The 18,147-nt window shown below is 36.1% G+C and overlaps 1 protein-coding gene across 1 annotated transcript; it reads left to right on the top strand.

The window, feature by feature from the left end:
- The first annotated feature begins 5,902 nt into the window (after positions 1–5,902).
- Positions 5,903–17,871, top strand: LOC307126061 (uncharacterized protein). The gene is made up of 3 exons (XM_079816418.1): positions 5,903–5,970; positions 9,713–9,896; positions 15,378–17,871. Exons 2-3 carry the CDS (start codon positions 9,713–9,715, stop codon positions 16,439–16,441), a joined length of 1,248 nt encoding a protein of 415 aa, XP_079672544.1. The 5' UTR covers positions 5,903–5,970; the 3' UTR covers positions 16,442–17,871.
- The last annotated feature ends 276 nt before the right edge of the window (positions 17,872–18,147 follow it).

Genomic DNA, 18,147 nt, shown 5'->3' with positions numbered 1-18,147 from the left:
TATATATATATATATATATATTTGTAGTATTTAAAAGTTAACTTCAGCCAATTAGACTTTCGTTTGAGACCGCCCACTCACTGACGCAACAGACCGAAGAAGGGAGAAGAGAAGACGGAGCGAAATTCTCTAGATTTGGTGATCAAGAAAATTGAGAAACCTTGTAAATAGTGTTTCAAATTTCTAATATCCATTGGAAGAGGAAGATATTGAGTGGATTTTGTTGTCATTTTACTCCTGTGATAATTGATGGGTTTATTACATCCTGTATAGCTGGACAGTGAATATCTGGATGTTTATATATATATAATATCTGAATATCTGTCTTTATATATATATAAAGGGTTGTATTTCAAACAAATTTAACAATATATATTAGCAATGTAATTGTTAAACATTGAAATAATTATTATGTATGTTAATTTACTGGTATGTGGATATATTTACCTAATGTGATGTTATTGTTACTAAATGCAATTATGCATATATGGCCCTTTAAACAGGTCAGGTTTTTGAGTGTAGTTTGTTTTCATTGATAGCCAACCTATTCAGATAGTGGAAAAGAAAGAAGACAAATCATCCTACATGACCAATGAGAGTGTCTTTATTCCCTTGCTCAAGATAAAACTATTCCTGCACAGAGACTGAGTCTCCATACAGGACTAAGCACTGTTTGAAATAACTAAAAAAAGAACTGATATCACTGATTGAACAATTTGAAATCGAATCTATCGTCGACGTGTGTGATATCACATTTTTCAACAATCAAGGAGAGTAATTACTGTTGAACTTTAACAAACTTTTGTCAGTCTACTGGATTACATGATAAATGTATGTTTAGTGTGAAACTGACTATGATTAGATTTTTTCCCTTCCAATTATTTTCATTGTGTTGATGTAATTTACTTTGAATTTTTTTTTAGTTTTTTTTATTGAAAGTGTAATTCTTAAAAAAAGGCCTGCAGTTAAAAGATTTATACAAATTCTATATACTTACCTAAGCTGTGGTCTCCTGTCATCCCTAGCAATTACCCTCTACCTTCATAGTCAAACACCGTGATCTTCTGATTTCTTAATTAGTCCATAAAAGTAACAAACTAATTTGTTTGAAATACACCCGTTACACTTTGCTGTATTAATACACGATACTAGGTAATGATCTGAGATGTTATCGCTCTGCTGCAGAATTTCATGTGACAATATTAAGTCTCAAGTATGATTACGGCATTGAGTGGGTCCTAACACGTGTTGCCTAACTCCAATAGAGTTGAGTCGTTAGAGTAGATAACTCCAAACGCGGCTCGTGTTTATAACAATAATCTTTGGGGGTGGATTAATTTAAAATAATGTAATCATCAGGTTTTAGCCAGGTTTCTGTCATGATCTGTAATCATATTAAAGTGGGTAACATCAAAGTAACATCAAATGTTCTGATGTTAAACTTAAGTTATATTGTATAAAAAGTTGTAAAAGTAGGCTACTTAAAGTAATGTATATAGGCTACTACCAATTTATTTTAATTTACACATTTTAATTTACATGACAAAATAAACGTATAGAAGAATTAGTTTAATGTACAAATTATAACTTGCATTATAAAAATAAACAATGTACAGAACAATCACATCTCTTATTTAGCCTACACGTTTCAAGTTACATAACGAAAATAAACAATGTATAGTAGGCTATTACTTTGGTTAATTTACAAATAACTTGCATTACAAAAATAAATATAGGCTATAGAACATGTTAATTTGTAACTTAAGCTTAAATAAAAAAGAACAATGGAGCAATTACTTTGTTACATTTACAAATAACTTGCATTACAAAAAAATGTATAATGATCTGTTTAAGTTTTTTTACGCGTTTCTGTTTTTTTTTTTTAAGTATATATCGGCCGATATATCGGAATATCGGATTTTTAAATAACCAAATATTTGTATCGTCCACCTCGCCACATACCCCCAACCCCCCTCGTAGGCCGGGGAGTACCCCTCACCTACACCGAGAGGCTCTTCCTCGCAGTGCCATGCGATGGTACTGGACGCTCGGTGGACGGCTTGATCCTCCTCCGCCCCTGGCGGCCGGCCATGGCTCCTCCTATTGAGGGACCCGGCAGCGAGTGCCACGCTCCCTGCTCCTCCCCGAAATGGCAGACGGCAGCAGGCTCCGGCTCACGGTAAGCGCCGGCGACTCCTCTGCTCCCTCTCGGACGGCAGCCACCCCACCTCGACCCAGGGACATGGCAGGATCTCTCCGTCCCACCGGATCTTCACTCGCTCCAGCACCACCGCCTCGGGCAGCTATCATCTATCCGCGCTACCCGACCTCCTCAGCACCACGATCCCCCTCAGCAGCATGGGCTCTTCGACAGCATGTCCCTCCTTCCTCCCGGGTTTCGGCACTAGTGTAATGTAGTTCGTATGTTCAGGGAAGAAGGAGGCGGGAACCGGCAAACGTTCAACAACTTTTAACAGAAAAAAATGAACACAAAATGTAAAAGTGGCAGCCCCTCACGGACGACTGCTCGCCCCCCTCGCCACAAGCACCACTTGTCTACTACGTCCAGGCATTCGGACCCTCTGAGGGCAGAACACCCACACTCTGTCCCCTGGTCCAGTGGTAGGCCAGAGGGCCCGAGCGTCGTATGCCCACTTCTGGCAGGCTCCAGCAACTATTTACAGAATTTACAAAGTGTAAAAAATGTATTTAGTTGATAAGTGTCTGTCATACAGTCTGTGTGTTTCACTGCGGTGTGTGCGTAAACTGAGAGGCGCGCGTGGAATTCAATAGAAATGTAAGCTGTGTCCCAATTTAGGGGTCCTTCGAAGGCTCCTTCAAAATACGGCCTGCAAATCCGTCCTTCTTTTCCCGTGGGTAGAGTGAGAGCGTGAGACAGAGCCTGAAGGCGTGTGTATCACGCCAAATGTGTGAAAGTTGGCAACCCTGGCTAATCCTGATTTAAATTGGCCACCACACATGGAACAACCTCCTCGATAAAAAGCCTTGGCATTGTAACAATATGTATATTGTAAAGTTGTTGGATGAAACTTTTATTATGCAATCTATGGGAGACACCTGGGGCACGTTCAAAGCTCAAACCGGTGCGCAACGTTTTGCTACGGTTTCCGGTTGAATGTCATGTTTCCTGGAAACGGTGTGTAACGGTGTGCAACGGGTTTGAGATGCGTTTTTTCTCGTTTGGTGGGTGTGTCAAATATGTCAGTCCAATCAGCAGCAACATGTATATAAACCACGCGGTATTAAAGAGACAGCTCACACAATGGGTCCAAGTGAAGATGTTTACAAATGTGTCCGCTGCAGCTCAGTATACACAACAATTGAAGGTATTAGAAGACATGATTGTCGTAAGAGTTTTATATATATATATATATATATATATATATATATACAGGGAGTGCAGAATTATTAGGCACGTTGATTTTCTGATCATATTTTTTTTCCAGGCACATTTGACCAATTCCAAACCACAGTAATCCTAATAACTACTATTGATTTAGTATTTAATAATGTATAAGTGATATATAATTGTTCATGAAGGCTGGAAATGAAAAACACCTTATATTCAGGTGTGCAGAATTATTAGGCATGTTTTCGTTTACAGATAAATTGAGCCAAAAAAGAGATTTAACTCAGACTGAAAAGTCAAAAAGTATTAAATGCCCATGAGAAGGATACAATACTAATGCAATACTAGACATTGCAGTTAAGGCGTGACCATTGGACAGTGAAATGCTCGTTGGGTCAGCAGGATCTGACAAAAACAGGTGGTGAAGAAAAGACACCTGTTAACTGCAAAAGAATTAAGAATTAAGGTGAAGAATTAAGGGTGAAACCATCAGGAACCCTTTAGTCTCCAGCGCCACCATTTTCCAAAGCTGCAACCTACCTGGAGTCTCCAGAAGTGCAAGGTGTCAGGATCTCAGAGACTTCAGTTAGGTAAAGAATCCTAAAAAATGACCCCCACTAGATAAGAATCACAAGCTGAAGTGTTGTAAAATACATGAAGCCTGCTTTTTTATAGGCTTTATAGGTTTTATAGGTTGAGAATGACTCTTGAAGGACCAGCACCACATTCTCTAGTACCACTGTTTGAAGAATTCATCTTCCAGAATCTGGCAGTACGTTTTGGGAGTTCATTTTAGTCCATCCTGAAGTCCGTTTTGCAGAGATGGACTAAAAATGAACTCCCAAAACGTACTGCCAGATTCTGGAAGATGAATTCTTCAAACAGTGGTACTAGAGGATGTGGTGCTGGTCCTTCAAGAGTCACTCTCAACCTATCTGTCCATAAAGCCTATAAAAAAACCTTCTTCATGTATTTTACAACACTTCAGCTTGTGATTCTTATCTAGTGGGGGTCATTTTTTAGGATTCTTTACCTAACTGAAGTCTCTGAGATCCTGACACCTTGCACTTCTGCAGACCCCAGGTAGGTTGCAGCTTTGGAAAATGGTGGCGCTGGAGACTAAAGGGTTCCTGATGGTTTCACCCTTAATTCTTCACCTTAATTCTTAATTCTTTTGCAGTTAACAGGTGTCTTTTCTTCACCACCTGTTTTTGTCAGATCCTGCTGACCCAACGAGCATTTCACTGTCCAATGGTCATGCCTTAACTGCAATGTCTAGTATTGCATTAGTATTGCATCCTTCTCATGGGCATTTAATACTTTTTGACTTTTCAGTCTGAGTTAAATCTCTTTTTTGGCTCAATTTATCTGTAAAAGAAAACATGCCTAATAATTCTGCACACCTGAATATAAGGTGATTTTCATTTCCAGCCTTCATGAACAATTATATATCACTTATACATTATTAAATACTAAATCAATAGTAGTTATTAGGATTACTGTGGTTTGGAATTGGTCAAATGTGCCTGGAAAAAAAATATGATCAGAAAATCAACGTGCCTAATAATTCTGCACTCCCTGTATATGATTATGTATTTATTTATATATTTAGCTTCATTGCAAGGCAAGTTTATTTATATACCACATTTCATATATGGTAATTGCTTGACATAAAGTGAGAAAGAAAATACAAGCTATTAAAAAAGTAAGAACTAGAAATAAAATGATTTAAATTAGAATTGATTACCAGGAGATAAAAAAGGTTCATTAAATTGGATTGGGATGTTGTCTTTTATTCTGGACAGCAAGGGCAGTGATTGCATGTATTTTGCAGTATTAAACACATATTTATATTGATTTTATCAGGCTCCGAAAATGCCTCAAAAAGAACACAAAGAATGGCCTTCTCAGCTGCCATAGTTACAACTCTTGCGTCAACAGAACAGGGTGTTCAACGCAGCACCGTTTCCGTTTAAAAAACGTTTTGCAACGTTTTGTCGGGGCTAAACGCAGCCCGGGTGTGTTGTGGGTGTGGTGGCGGGGAAAAACAAGGAAGTGAAAGTTCATGGAACTACATGGGGTCACACATTTCTTATAACTCAACCCTGCCAGTGTACAGTGTACTCATCAGAGGACACAAACACAATTAATTTAGCACTATTGATTACATTGCAAAATGTTACCTATTGATTGTTGCATATTTGTTTGAGTCTGTGGCCCTATATTATAAAATTATATTGACAAACCTTTATTATTTTTGAATAAACTCTTAAAATAATAAGTATAAACAAATAAAAAGTTCTCAGCCCCTTGTATAAATGATTTCTGCACATAAACATTTGTGTTTAGCATTTACAGAATCTCACATATTAGATGTGGTTAAAACTCTTTCTTTGGTAGTTATTTTTAGCACATCATTGACCAACACACATTTAAATATGTATTTCTTCAAGAATTCCACTGATATGTGTTTTATTGTTTGTATGTGAATGTCTATCTGTGACATGAGCATGTGATCAGGACTTTTATTTTGTAGTGGAGATGTGATGTCATAAGGTTGCGCCACGCTCGTGCATCTGTTGTGATTCTGCTGAAGAAAGGTTTGTGTTTTAAGCTTTTAAAGTGTTTAAATCAATGCAAACTGTTCAGGCAATTTATAGTTTTAACAAGAACTGTTAAATGAATGTTTTATTATTGAACTTATTGATTATAATGCGTTATCTAACATTAATGTGAGTAAAGCTCATTCACAAGGCAAGGCAAGTTTATTTATATAGCACATTTCATACACAATGGCAATTCAAAATGGTTTATATAGAAAAGGTGTTAAAATAGTGATAACATATGCATAAGAACCAAAAAATAAAAACAAGGATAATTAAAACAGTTGTAAAGAGAATAAAACCATAATAAAACGAAGATATATAGATCAACAGATGCATAAGACCATAGAAATATACCTTTGTAAAGACAACTAAAAAGAATAAAATTATGATATATAGATAAAGTTACAATAACCAAAGATAAAACCAAGGTTAAATTTAAGAAGTTATTAAAAGAATAAAAAGATGAGACCAGGGCTGCCAGCTTTTAAAAAAAAACTTTGAGTGAGATTTGGCCGGGCCAACCCAAATTTTGTCCTGTACAAAGCATTTTTTATTTTATTTTTTTGCTTATTCAGCATTATAACCGTACACAGAAATTTTTGTATCTAGGGCTGGGTAAAAAATATAGATTTCTCTTTTTAAAATCGAGTCCCACTTTACAAAACAATATTGATTGTTATGGAGCGGTTCAGCTCAAGAGAATGGGCAGCGCGGAGTGCACGTGAACGGATCTTCTCTTTCACCTTAATACCAGTTACAGCGCAAAATAAACATGAATGAGCTTCTGAAAGTGTGTTAAAAGATACAGGACAAATTACCGAAATCCGTATCATGTCACTTAGAATAGCTCAATCAGTGTTTCAACTGCAGAAAGACGTCAGTAAAACGTTATGTAAAGTCACATTTACCTCATAAAAACTAAATCCAGTGTCCATAAACTCGTTAGTCAGCTAGAAACAGTAACTCTAGAGAGGAGCTTTTTGATAAATATGCACCACTATTCATTGCCATTTTTTTCAATATTTCATGCATGTATGTATGAATAAATCTGGTTTTAAGTTTTTATGACAGTCAGCCACCATTATGTTTATATATTTCTTTTTAAAAACGAATGGAAGTAGAAATATGATTATGTAATTGTAAAGTTAATATTATAACGTTATTATTATTTAAAACATAATTTAGTTTAAGTGTTTGTATACAAATCAGTTAATTTTTACCTTCAATATTATAGTAGACTAATGTAGTATCAACTGACTCCCATAGTTTTCAACCTTACTTGAGACAATTTGCCCTTTATTGTACCTGTACTAGGGATGGGCGATATGGACTTAAAAATTTATCCCGATATTTTCTAGTATTTATTGCGATAACGATATCAATGACGATAAATTTAGTATCATTCCCCATGTTTTTGAAGTGAGAGCTGCATGCAGACTCAGAAAAACAATGATCTTAAGTACCTGTCATCAAATAGGCTCCTATAATACATAATATATAAACATTTATTTTTGTTAATGTAAAATTCCACACCAGCCTTTTCAGAAATGGAAAAGTTGCAGATATAATTGTCTTCTGTAAAAGTGCAGGTAATGTTTAAATAGTGCAACTGTGCTGAAAAACATCACACAATGCAAACAATAATATTTCAAATCAATGATAAGTTTTAAATGTAAACCGGTTCTGTATTTATTCATACACTCATGGTGCAAACAGTGGTAAAAATAGCAGAAACAGCAAAAGTAATTATCCCAAAAATGTCTTCAGATTACAAAAAAGTTGAAAATAATGATTTAATGATAGAACTTCAGTAATTTGAGTTGATAAGATAATACCACGAATTCTTCTACTAATAAAAATTAACTGCAGTAAGGAATAATGAGCTTCTGGGTTCATGAATATTAATCACGTTGTCAGCGCTCATTCAAACTGATTTGCTGAAATCAAAACAGGCACAGTAATAGGTGCACGCCAGCCAATGATATTCCCGTTTGTGCATTCGTTTCTTCCTGTTCATGAAAGGCTGAATAATTCCAAATAAACGCCATTATTTTACAGGAAAATACAACAAAGGATATTGTTTACATGTAGCACGTCAATTCTGTGTGGTATAAGACTCTCTCGCTCTCTCTTTGAGTGTGTTTGAAACACTGAGCGCTCTCAGTCGCGCGCCTCACACTAGTGTACTGTGTGTCAAATACACTGCGCATTCATTGAGACGAACTGAAATAGTTTGCTTTACCGATCGATTGAGACAGAGCGAATCTCTTAAGCGCTCAGTCCAAGTGCTCAGCGAGTGAAAATACATCTGTATGTACAGGTTCAGATTGCCCTCAGGTAGCCCCTCGTTTAGCTATGAACTCTTCCGCAGCTTCCGCCATAGTTGTTTTCGCTCTGCACGTGAGATGCGGATTCAGTGCCGCCGCACCCATTGCGCGGCGCTTAGGGCACTGAGTGCTGCGGGGGCACCACAAGAAAATTCTCTCTCCAACCCCCGTTCAGCTATACAAAGTGATGAACGCAGCCATCATAAAGTAATAACGGCCAGCGTCGGCACGGTGCGGATGGGTCGCGCCATCAACTAGGCCTTATCATTATTAACGCGGGAAGACAAATTCTTATCGTGGGGAGAATTTTTACCGGTATATCGCAAACGATAAGATATCGCCCATCCCTAACCTGTACTATATCCAAAATAATCGATATTGAATTGAATTTAATCAAAATCTAATCGAATTGGGAAATTTGTGTCAATACCAGAATTTTTTTTGTCATATATTGTGCCAGCCCTATATATATAGAAGAGATTGAAGTTGTCGATGAAGTTCAGTCCCTTCATGGTGCAGGTTTTTTGCAGCCGTGAGAATTTGTTTGTTCCTCTTGCTGGAAGTGGTCCACTGATGAACGAGCACTAAATTCATGGGACTCACCGGCTGTATCCTGAGGGCGTCCATGATGAAGCTCTGCTGTGTGATTCGTCTGGTTTGGTAGTTCCGCAAGTAACTTTGTTTCAATAACTGCAATCCTTTGTAAAAGTCTGAGGCAGTTTGTGCAGCAAGTATATTCTTGTACTAGAAGAGGCATTTTCTTATCCTTTTTAATGTAGGAGGCTGTGTTTTCCCTTCTCCGGAATGTAAGCCAATGGCAGTGGGAGGCTGGTCGGATATAATATTCAACTTTTTTGTAGTAATCTTCCAGTCACTATTTCTAATTTATATATTATCCGAGTTTCTAATTTTATCATTGAAGACAAACTTTGTTGTTTGAGCACTGCTGATTTGCTGAAGTTATGTTAATGATGATAATTATTAGAAATATTTCTATTTCTGTTATGAGTGTCTGTTTGTAAAAAAGATTCAATTGATTTTAAAGTTGCTTGTGACAGTAAAGCATGAGCAAAAATCATTAAGTGCATAAATAGTTTTGCTGCCTCTGTTGTTAAATATGGTCTTATGTGCCTAAAGTTAGCCAAATTAAATTTGATAATATTAAATGCGAATATGTAACAAGAACAACAAACACAAACAAGTAATGCCAATTGCTAATTAAAATGTCTTGATATGAACCTAACTATATGTGTTCTTTTATTAATTTGTAGTGTTTTTAGAGAGTTTTTGTTGTTTAATCAGGTCATTTAAGGCCATTAACTCTCTCTGACTGACTCTCTTACCAGTGACTGAACTACTGATTTAGTTTGGATGTGTTTTTTATTTCTGTGATTATTCTTATCTTAAAGATGGTGTTTATTAAAGAGGAGAGTGAAGACGTGAAGGTTGAAGAAACACTGAAACATGAAGAAACTGAGGAACAAACAAAGATGGCGTTTATTAAAGAGGAGAATGAAGACGTGAAGATTGAAGAAGACCTGAAGATTGAAAATGTATTCAGTTTGAAACATGAAGAAACTGAGGAACAAACAGGTTGGTTTCATTCTCAAAGCTGAACTCAGTCATTTGATCCTTATTTTCTTTTCTTATTTTCTTTTTTTTATTAAGTAACAAAAAGTTCAGAATAACAGTAATAACAGTAAAAATAAGTAAATAAAAAATACAAATAACAATAATAATACAAAGAAGATAATTTGAATATGCAACAACATAACAAGGATGAATAATATACACAGGGGTATTGAAATCAGAACCATATTTCTAAATAATTAAAATAATATAAAAAAACAATGATCCTTATAAAGGATAAGATTTCAAGGCTTTACAGCAGTCTAAAGTCTTTTTTGCCTTGGTGTTCCTTACACCCTCCAAAGATTTAAGATGCTGACAAAGCTCAAACTTAAATTGTATGAAATTAGGTGTATTTTTTGGCCATCGACATTTATGAATGTGATATTTACCTAAAATAATAAACAAATTAAGAACAAAACAAGTTTTTTTTCTAAAGGTTTGTCATAAAAAATAAAATATGTTTGTCCTCCAGAGTAATGTCAGTTCCAGCAATCTCCTTTAAAAAGACCTTAAAATCACACCAAAACAATTTAGAGCAAATACAATTTAAAAAAAGATGACAAATAGTCTCGTCATTCAAATTACAAAACACACAGTTCAAATCAATGTCTTTCTTAAATCTTTTAATGCCTGATTGACTCGGTAAACGCAATTAATTATTTTAAATGAAACCTCACAAATCTTATTGGTGACACAGTATCTCCTTGGAACCATAAAAGCCTCCTCCCACTCAATGTCCCGGAAGTGTGAGTTCCAAAAACTTTTAGCTGGGAGTCTAAGAAAGCTATTATTACATTTTTTATCAACATATTTATACCATCTAACCTTAAGCTAATATCAATAGTTATATTCAAATCAACAGCCTCAGCACCACGCAACAACTGAAGGAGACCAGAAGGTATCGCATCAAAAACAACTGCATAATCCCTTGCAGATATTGGCAGTTTTTTCAATTTATCTAGAAATTCTCCATATGAAAGCAAAACACCATCATGGCGAAGCAACTGTGTCACCAGTAAAATATTGCTTCTAAACCAATATTTAAAAAAAAGTGTTTTATTCTTATATTTAATATCTTTATTATTCCATATCAAACATCTGTGGGGAGAGAAATTGTGTTTGTACGCCAGCAGCCAAGATAACAGAGATTGTCTATGGAAATTAGACAACTTAATGGGAATTTTATTAATATCAAAGTTGCACTTGAGGAGAAACTTAACACCGCCAATTGAGTTAAAAACTAGATTTGGAATATAATACCACAATTTGTTATTAGATTTGAGACACAATTCTGAATCCATTTAATTTTAAAGATTGTATTAGAAACTTCAAAGTCGATAGCATTTAAACCACCTTGATTAAATGAATTCCCTAATATACCTCTATTTAAGTAATGTGGCCTATTCTTCCAAATAAAAGTATACATTTTCTTATTAACTTCCTTAATAATTGACTTTGGAGCATCTAAAACCATTGCTATATAACCTAATCTTGACAACCCTTCCGCCTTTGATAACAATATTCTACCAGTCAAAGACAAATATCTAATTAACCAGGCATTACCTTTCTTTTCTACTTTATCAATTAATGGAAGATAATTTAAGTCAACTCTTTCTTTTTGACTTTTACATATTTTGACCCTCAGATAAGAGACTTGATTTTTAACTGGTATACCACACAATTCCACCACATCATCAGGTATATCTTTCAAAGAGTTCAAAATAGTTCACATTTATTCATATTTATAATTAAGCCAGAGGCTTAATTCTTTGTCACTTCTCAAAAATATGGTTGTGTCATCTGCAAGCTGTGAACATTTTATTTCTTTGTCCAATAAACGAATACCCTGAAATGGGTTATTTTTAACATGGAGACACAACACTTGCATGACTAAAATAAATAAGAAAGGAGCTGCAGGGTCTCCTTGTTTTACACCTCTAGAAATATTAAATCTGGGAGTTGTTCCAAAACGCAATTTAATACAAGTATTGCAATCGCTATACATTGTACGAATGTGTTACCAAAACAAAAAAATCAAGAGTATCCATCAAAAATCCATGGTCCAACGAGTCAAAAGCTTTATACTAATCAATGAATAATATATAGCTTACATCCTGAATTAAGAAATTATAATCAATTAAGTCCAATACTAGACACATATTATTTCCAATATATCTGCCACACATAAAACCAGACTGGCAATCATCAATAATTTTATCCAAACAAAGTTTCAGCCTCTCTGCAAATATAGTCGATAGCTATTTAGCATCATTATTAATTAGTGATATGGGCCTCCAATTTTCAATATTAAGTGGATCTTTACCTGACTTTGGGATGAGGGTTATTAAACACTGATTCATTGTAGCCAGCATTTTCTCGGTTTCCAGTATTTCCTGAAACACATGCACATAAACACAGAAAGATCTTCCTGAAAGATTTTATAAAATTCAACGGTTAAACCGTCATTACCCGGTGATTTATTATTTGTCAATTTAGCAATATTTTTATGAATTTCATCCAATGTTATTTCCCGATCACAATTTCTTTTTGAATCTTCATCTATTACTGTAGAATTTGTTTCAATGTTATCCAAAAAATCCTTACGCCTCCAATACCTTCATATTTTGTGTATATTTTTTTATAAAAACTTGTTACAAACTGGAAGATCTCAGTTAAGTCCATCGAAACTTTATCATCAATCCTAAGTCTTTTTAAAGAGGACAATTCAATATTTCTCTTCTCAAGATTTTTCTAAAAAAATTTTTTAGTTATTTTCTCCTTCTTCCAACCATTTGCGTCTTGACCTCACAAATGCTTCTTTAGCTTTGTTCTCAAATATTTGATCCAATTATGATTGTAATTTAACTAACATGTCTTGTTTGTGCAATCTGTTTGAGCAAGTAATTTGATCCTTACTCAAATGTCAATTTTCAATTTCAAATTAGCTTTATTAGCATGACTGTATCACAGTGTTGCCAAAGCATTAACTTGTTAACCCGCATCGGATCGTGGGCGGGGGGGTTGACGGAAGTGGGCGTGTGTGTACTTTTATTTACTTTTGTTTTATACAAAATATTCAATCAACTATCACAAACTATGCATCATTTGAAAGCTAAAACACTCAAGATTCATGTTCTGAACTTGTTTTTGCAATAAATACACCAGAGAGGAAAGGGTTAAATGAAACGCTAAAGGACCGGCCATGTAAACATTAGCATAATATCAGCGTTACTCATCTTTCATCTCCTGCCGTTCAGATCAGATCGGACGAATCCAATAAACACCCGCATACATCTCTGAGTAAGAGTCCACTCTTCAAAATACATCCCACTTTTTAATCCAAAACAACGAAAAAATAGGGAAAAAACAAAAAATCCTTCGTTGTTTGCAAGGGAGTTTTGAGTTAGCGTAATCAATCATGTCCATTTTCAATGAAATATCGATTCTAATCCTTTTCTGGCAAACTCCCCCTGCTAGAATAGCCTCTCCCACGTATAATAAACCCTCCCTTGTCTCTCTCCTTCAATCAGAGACTCTCCTGGGATGTATCATATGAGGAAGCGCTTTACAGGCTTGGTGAGCTGTCAATCATTGCGCCCATGGTTTTCGTTGGATAAAGGCACTCGGTGCCCAGCCAATGCCTTTCCAACAAAGGTTTGATTGATGGACTTAGTAACCAATCAAAAGGCATTATCTTGCGCAGTTTACGTAAGAAGGGTTTGGTGAATACTGTTTGTGCGCTGGCTGCGCGTTCTCAATGGCGCAACTGCAGTTGAGCGTGCAGACTCTTACTGACGCTTCCCATCAGCTAAATGAGTTTTTTACACTTTGTAATCTCTGTAAATAGTTGCTTTAGTTTTTCAGTAACTGTTTATCCATTATAATTAGCAGTTTATTGCAGATTTATTTGAATGAAAAACTACTCTTTACAATAGCAAATGTTCTGAAATAAATGGCCTTTTTGAAATTCGCCTAGACTTTTCTTGACATAAAAGCTCACAGAAGCTACATTACTGAGAGAATCATCCTCATATTTGAATCATGACATGATTAGACATAATCATGCAATATTCTCGCGCATGCGTCGTGGAGGCACACACGGAAGGCAATAACAAGTTGATTAAAGGTGTTATTTAGATTTTTTTTGCGCACAAAAACTATTGTCGTCGCATCGTAAGAGTATTGTAGAGTCACTGTGGTGAGATGGAGTTTGTAACGACGTTTTAAGTCCCTTTTATCGGTCTTGGGAGTGTGAATGTACTGAATGCCAATGGAGGCCTATCTGAAGCCTTTCTCAGCCACCAGCTTTCAACAAAAATATCTTCATTTGTGTTCCGAATATGAACGGAGGTCTTACGGGTGTCGAACGACATGAGGGTGAGTAATTAATGACAGAATTTTCATTTTTGGGTGAACTAACCCTTTAACTTATGTATAAATAATTTTCAAAAACACAAACACATTTACTGTAATTATATATATATATATATATATATATATATATATATATATATATATATATATATATATATATATATAATGTTAGATAGCATAGTAAATAAGTATATCAAATCCATCTATATAAGAGAGTAAATGAAGCAGGTAAGAGAAACATTTCTGGCCCGATTTGAAACACTGATTCCATCAATCACTGATACTGAGAAAATGTCCATCATGCTTGGAGAAGAGATTAAAATGTGTTTTTAGTGATTGATCATTGTAACAAAGTTCAAATAGCAAGGAGGAAGAAGACAAGGGTTGGCATAACTGGAACTCGTGCTTTTATTGTCTTTGTCCAACACAAAGTAAATGTTGCGCTCACAGCGCTCTCAATAACTCAGAACTATATAACTTGTTTCCGACAATCTGTTCTCTCAGCTTACCAGCTCCCAGTGTCCGCACGAGTTCCCAGTCAGTCTCTCTCTCCTCCATTGATGACTTCCCTCTGGTGTTATATCATCTCTCCACGCCAATCACTGTAATCAAACACAGGTGTTCATCATTTGAACTTGACCTACTTACTCACCGCCACTCTCCTGGCTCTCTCTCTCTCTCCGTGCAGACCTCGCTAAACCACGCCCCCTCTGCCACATACCCCCACCGCCCGATTCAGGCCGGGGTGCCAGAAAAATTGCAATTAGATATTGTCCCCAAACCATACAGTCCTATATTCCAAACCACTTCAATAACACCTGTGGCAGTGCCCTGAACATACAGAATCCAAACATGATGAAAAAAAGAGTTTGGAAATTGTCCTAAAGAAAGGAAATGGTTACGAATATTGAGAAAAGATTCTGAGATTAAATGTAACCCCCTCTTTCTGTAGAATAGGCGGTATAGGATCTAGCATACGTGTTTTTTGATGCCTTAAATGTTTTAATATCTTGATGTATGTTGTTTTGTGCCATTAAACTGGGATTAACTTGTTTTTGTCTCTTGTAGATCTGATGGCACTGAAAGTGGAGGGTCAAGAACTAAATGACATGGAAGAGAAAGATCCGGATGGGCAACATCATGATTTCATAACTGGAGAAAAATCTTTTAGTTGCTCACAGACTGAAAAGATTTCCTCACAAAAAATCACTTTAAAGCCTGGAAAGAGTTTAATTGAAAAACAACACCTTAAAGTCCACAGGAAAATTCACACTGGAGAGAAGCCTCACACCTGCCAACAGTGTGGAAAGAGTTTCATTGATAAAGGGAGTCTTAAAGGCCACATGAGAGTTCACACTGGAGAGAAGCCGTTCACCTGCCAACAGTGTGGAAAGAGTTTCACTCAAAAAGTAAGTATTGAGGAACACATGAGAATTCACACTGGAGAGAAGCCTTACACCTGCCAACAGTGTGGAAAGAGCTTTACTCATAGAAGGAGCTTTGAGCAACACATGAGAATTCACACTGGAGAGAAGCCTTACACCTGCCCACAGTGTGGAGTCAGTTTCACTCAAACAGGGCATCTTATAACCCACATGAGAATTCACACCGGAGAGAAGCCTTACACCTGTCAACAGTGTGGAAAGAGTTTCACTCAAATAGGGAGTCTTAAACTGCACATGAGAATTCACACTGGAGAGAAGAAGCCTTACACCTGCCAACAGTCTGGAAAGAGTTTCACTCAAAAAGGGCAAATTAAAGCCCATATGAGAACTCACACTGGAGGGAAGCCTTTCACATGCCCACAGTGTGGAAAGAGTTTCACTCGAAAGGGAAACCTTGAGGAACACATGAGAATTCACACTGGAGAGAAGCCTTACACCTGCCAACAGTGTGGAAAGAGCTTTACTCATAAAAGTAGCTTTGAGCAACACATGAGAATTCACACCGGAGAGAAGCCTTACACCTGCCCACAGTGTGGAGTCAGTTTCACTCAAACAGGGCATCTTATAACCCACATGAGAATTCACAGTGGAGAGAAGCCTTACACCTGCCCACAGTGTGGAAAGAGTTTCACTCATAAAAGAAACCTTGAGAAACACGTGATAATTCACACAGGAGAGAAGCCTTAGGCCTTAGAGTTTCAATCAAAAAGGGCAAATTAAAGTCCATATGAGAATTCACACTAGAGAGAAGCCTTACACCTGCCAACAGTGTGGAAAGAGTTTCTCAAAAAAAAAAGACCTTAACAGGCATGTTAGATTTCATACTGGAGAGAAGCCTTTCGCTTGCCAACAGTGTGGAAAGAGTTTTGCTCGAAAAGAACATCTTGAAGGCCACACGAGAGTTCACACTGGAGAGAAACTTTAAACCTGCCAACAGTGTGGAAAGAGCTTCACAATAGTCAAGTCAAGTCACCTTCATTTAAATAGCGCTTCTTGCAACACAAAAAGCGCTATTTATTTTTTTGTTTCTGTAAGATGATAAGAGTAAATCATTTGTAACTCTGATGAGAGCAGTCTCAGTACTATGATACGGTCTAAACCCTGACTGGAAATCCTCACAGATACCATTTCTTTCTAAAAAGGAGCATAATTGAGGACACTGCCTTTTCTGGTATTTTTGACAGAAAGGGTAGATTTGAGATTGGCCTGTAATTGACTAATTCTATAAGATCAAGTTGCGGTTTTGTAATAGCCAGCTTAAAAGTTTTCGGTACATATCCTAATGACAAGGATGAATTAATGATATTAAGAAAATGATCTATGACCTCTGGAAGCATCTCTTTTAATAGCCTAGTCGTTATAGGCATACATGTTGTTGATTTTGATGAGTTTACCCAATTCTTCTTCTCCTATATCAGTGAATGAGTGGTTTTTTTCCTCAGTGACACTACAATGCTCTGTCTGATGTGATACTGTAGTAGATGGTTGTATAGTTATAATCTTGCACGTAAAGTTCATAAAGTCATTACAGCTGTGCTGTTTACAAACATCAGAAGTTGAAGCTTTATTTTTGGTTAATTTAGCCACTGTATCAAATAAATCCCTAGGGTTGGGTTTGTTTTCTTCTACGAGAGTCGAGAAATAAGCAGATCTAGCAGTTTTTATGGCCTTTCTGTATGCAATCATGCTCTTTCTACGAAATGCGAAAATTTGTTTCCTTCCAGCTGCGCCCCATTTTTCTGGCTGCTGTTTTAAGGGCACGAGTGTGCTCGTTGTACCACGGCGTTGGACTATTTTCTTGAATCTTCTTTAAGTGCAGGGGAGCAACTGTGTCTAAAGTGCTGGAAAAGAGAGAGTCAATAGTTTCTGTTGCAACATTGAGTTGCTCTAGGCTATCTGGGATGCTGAGGAGATGAAACTGATGAGAAAGATTATTTACAAAACTATCTTTAGTGGCAGCAGTGATAGTCCTGCCATATTTTAAATGGCGGGACGGCTTTGCACCTTTTTGTAACCCAGACTAAATAAGTGTTATAATATACGTTAAAACAAATAATTAATGAGGTTCACAAAATAATCAAAGATTTGAGATGATAACAAATAATTTCCATAGAGTAAATTGTAAAAAAAAAAAAATAAATATATATATATATATATATATATATATATATATATATATATATATATATATATATATATATATATATATATATATATATATATATTTGTAGTATTTAAAAGTTAACTTCAGCCAATTAGACTTTCGTTTGAGACCGCCCACTCACTGACGCAACAGACCGAAGAAGGGAGAAGAGAAGACGGAGCGAAATTCTCTAGATTTGGTGATCAAGAAAATTGAGAAACCTTGTAAATAGTGTTTCAAATTTCTAATA

Source organism: Gobio gobio, assembly GCF_949357685.1.
Source record: "Gobio gobio genome assembly, chromosome: 5".
Lineage (NCBI taxonomy): Eukaryota > Metazoa > Chordata > Actinopteri > Cypriniformes > Gobionidae > Gobio > Gobio gobio.
The sequence above is the reverse complement of the archived record's forward strand: the minus strand, read 5'-3'. Positions and strand labels throughout refer to the sequence as shown.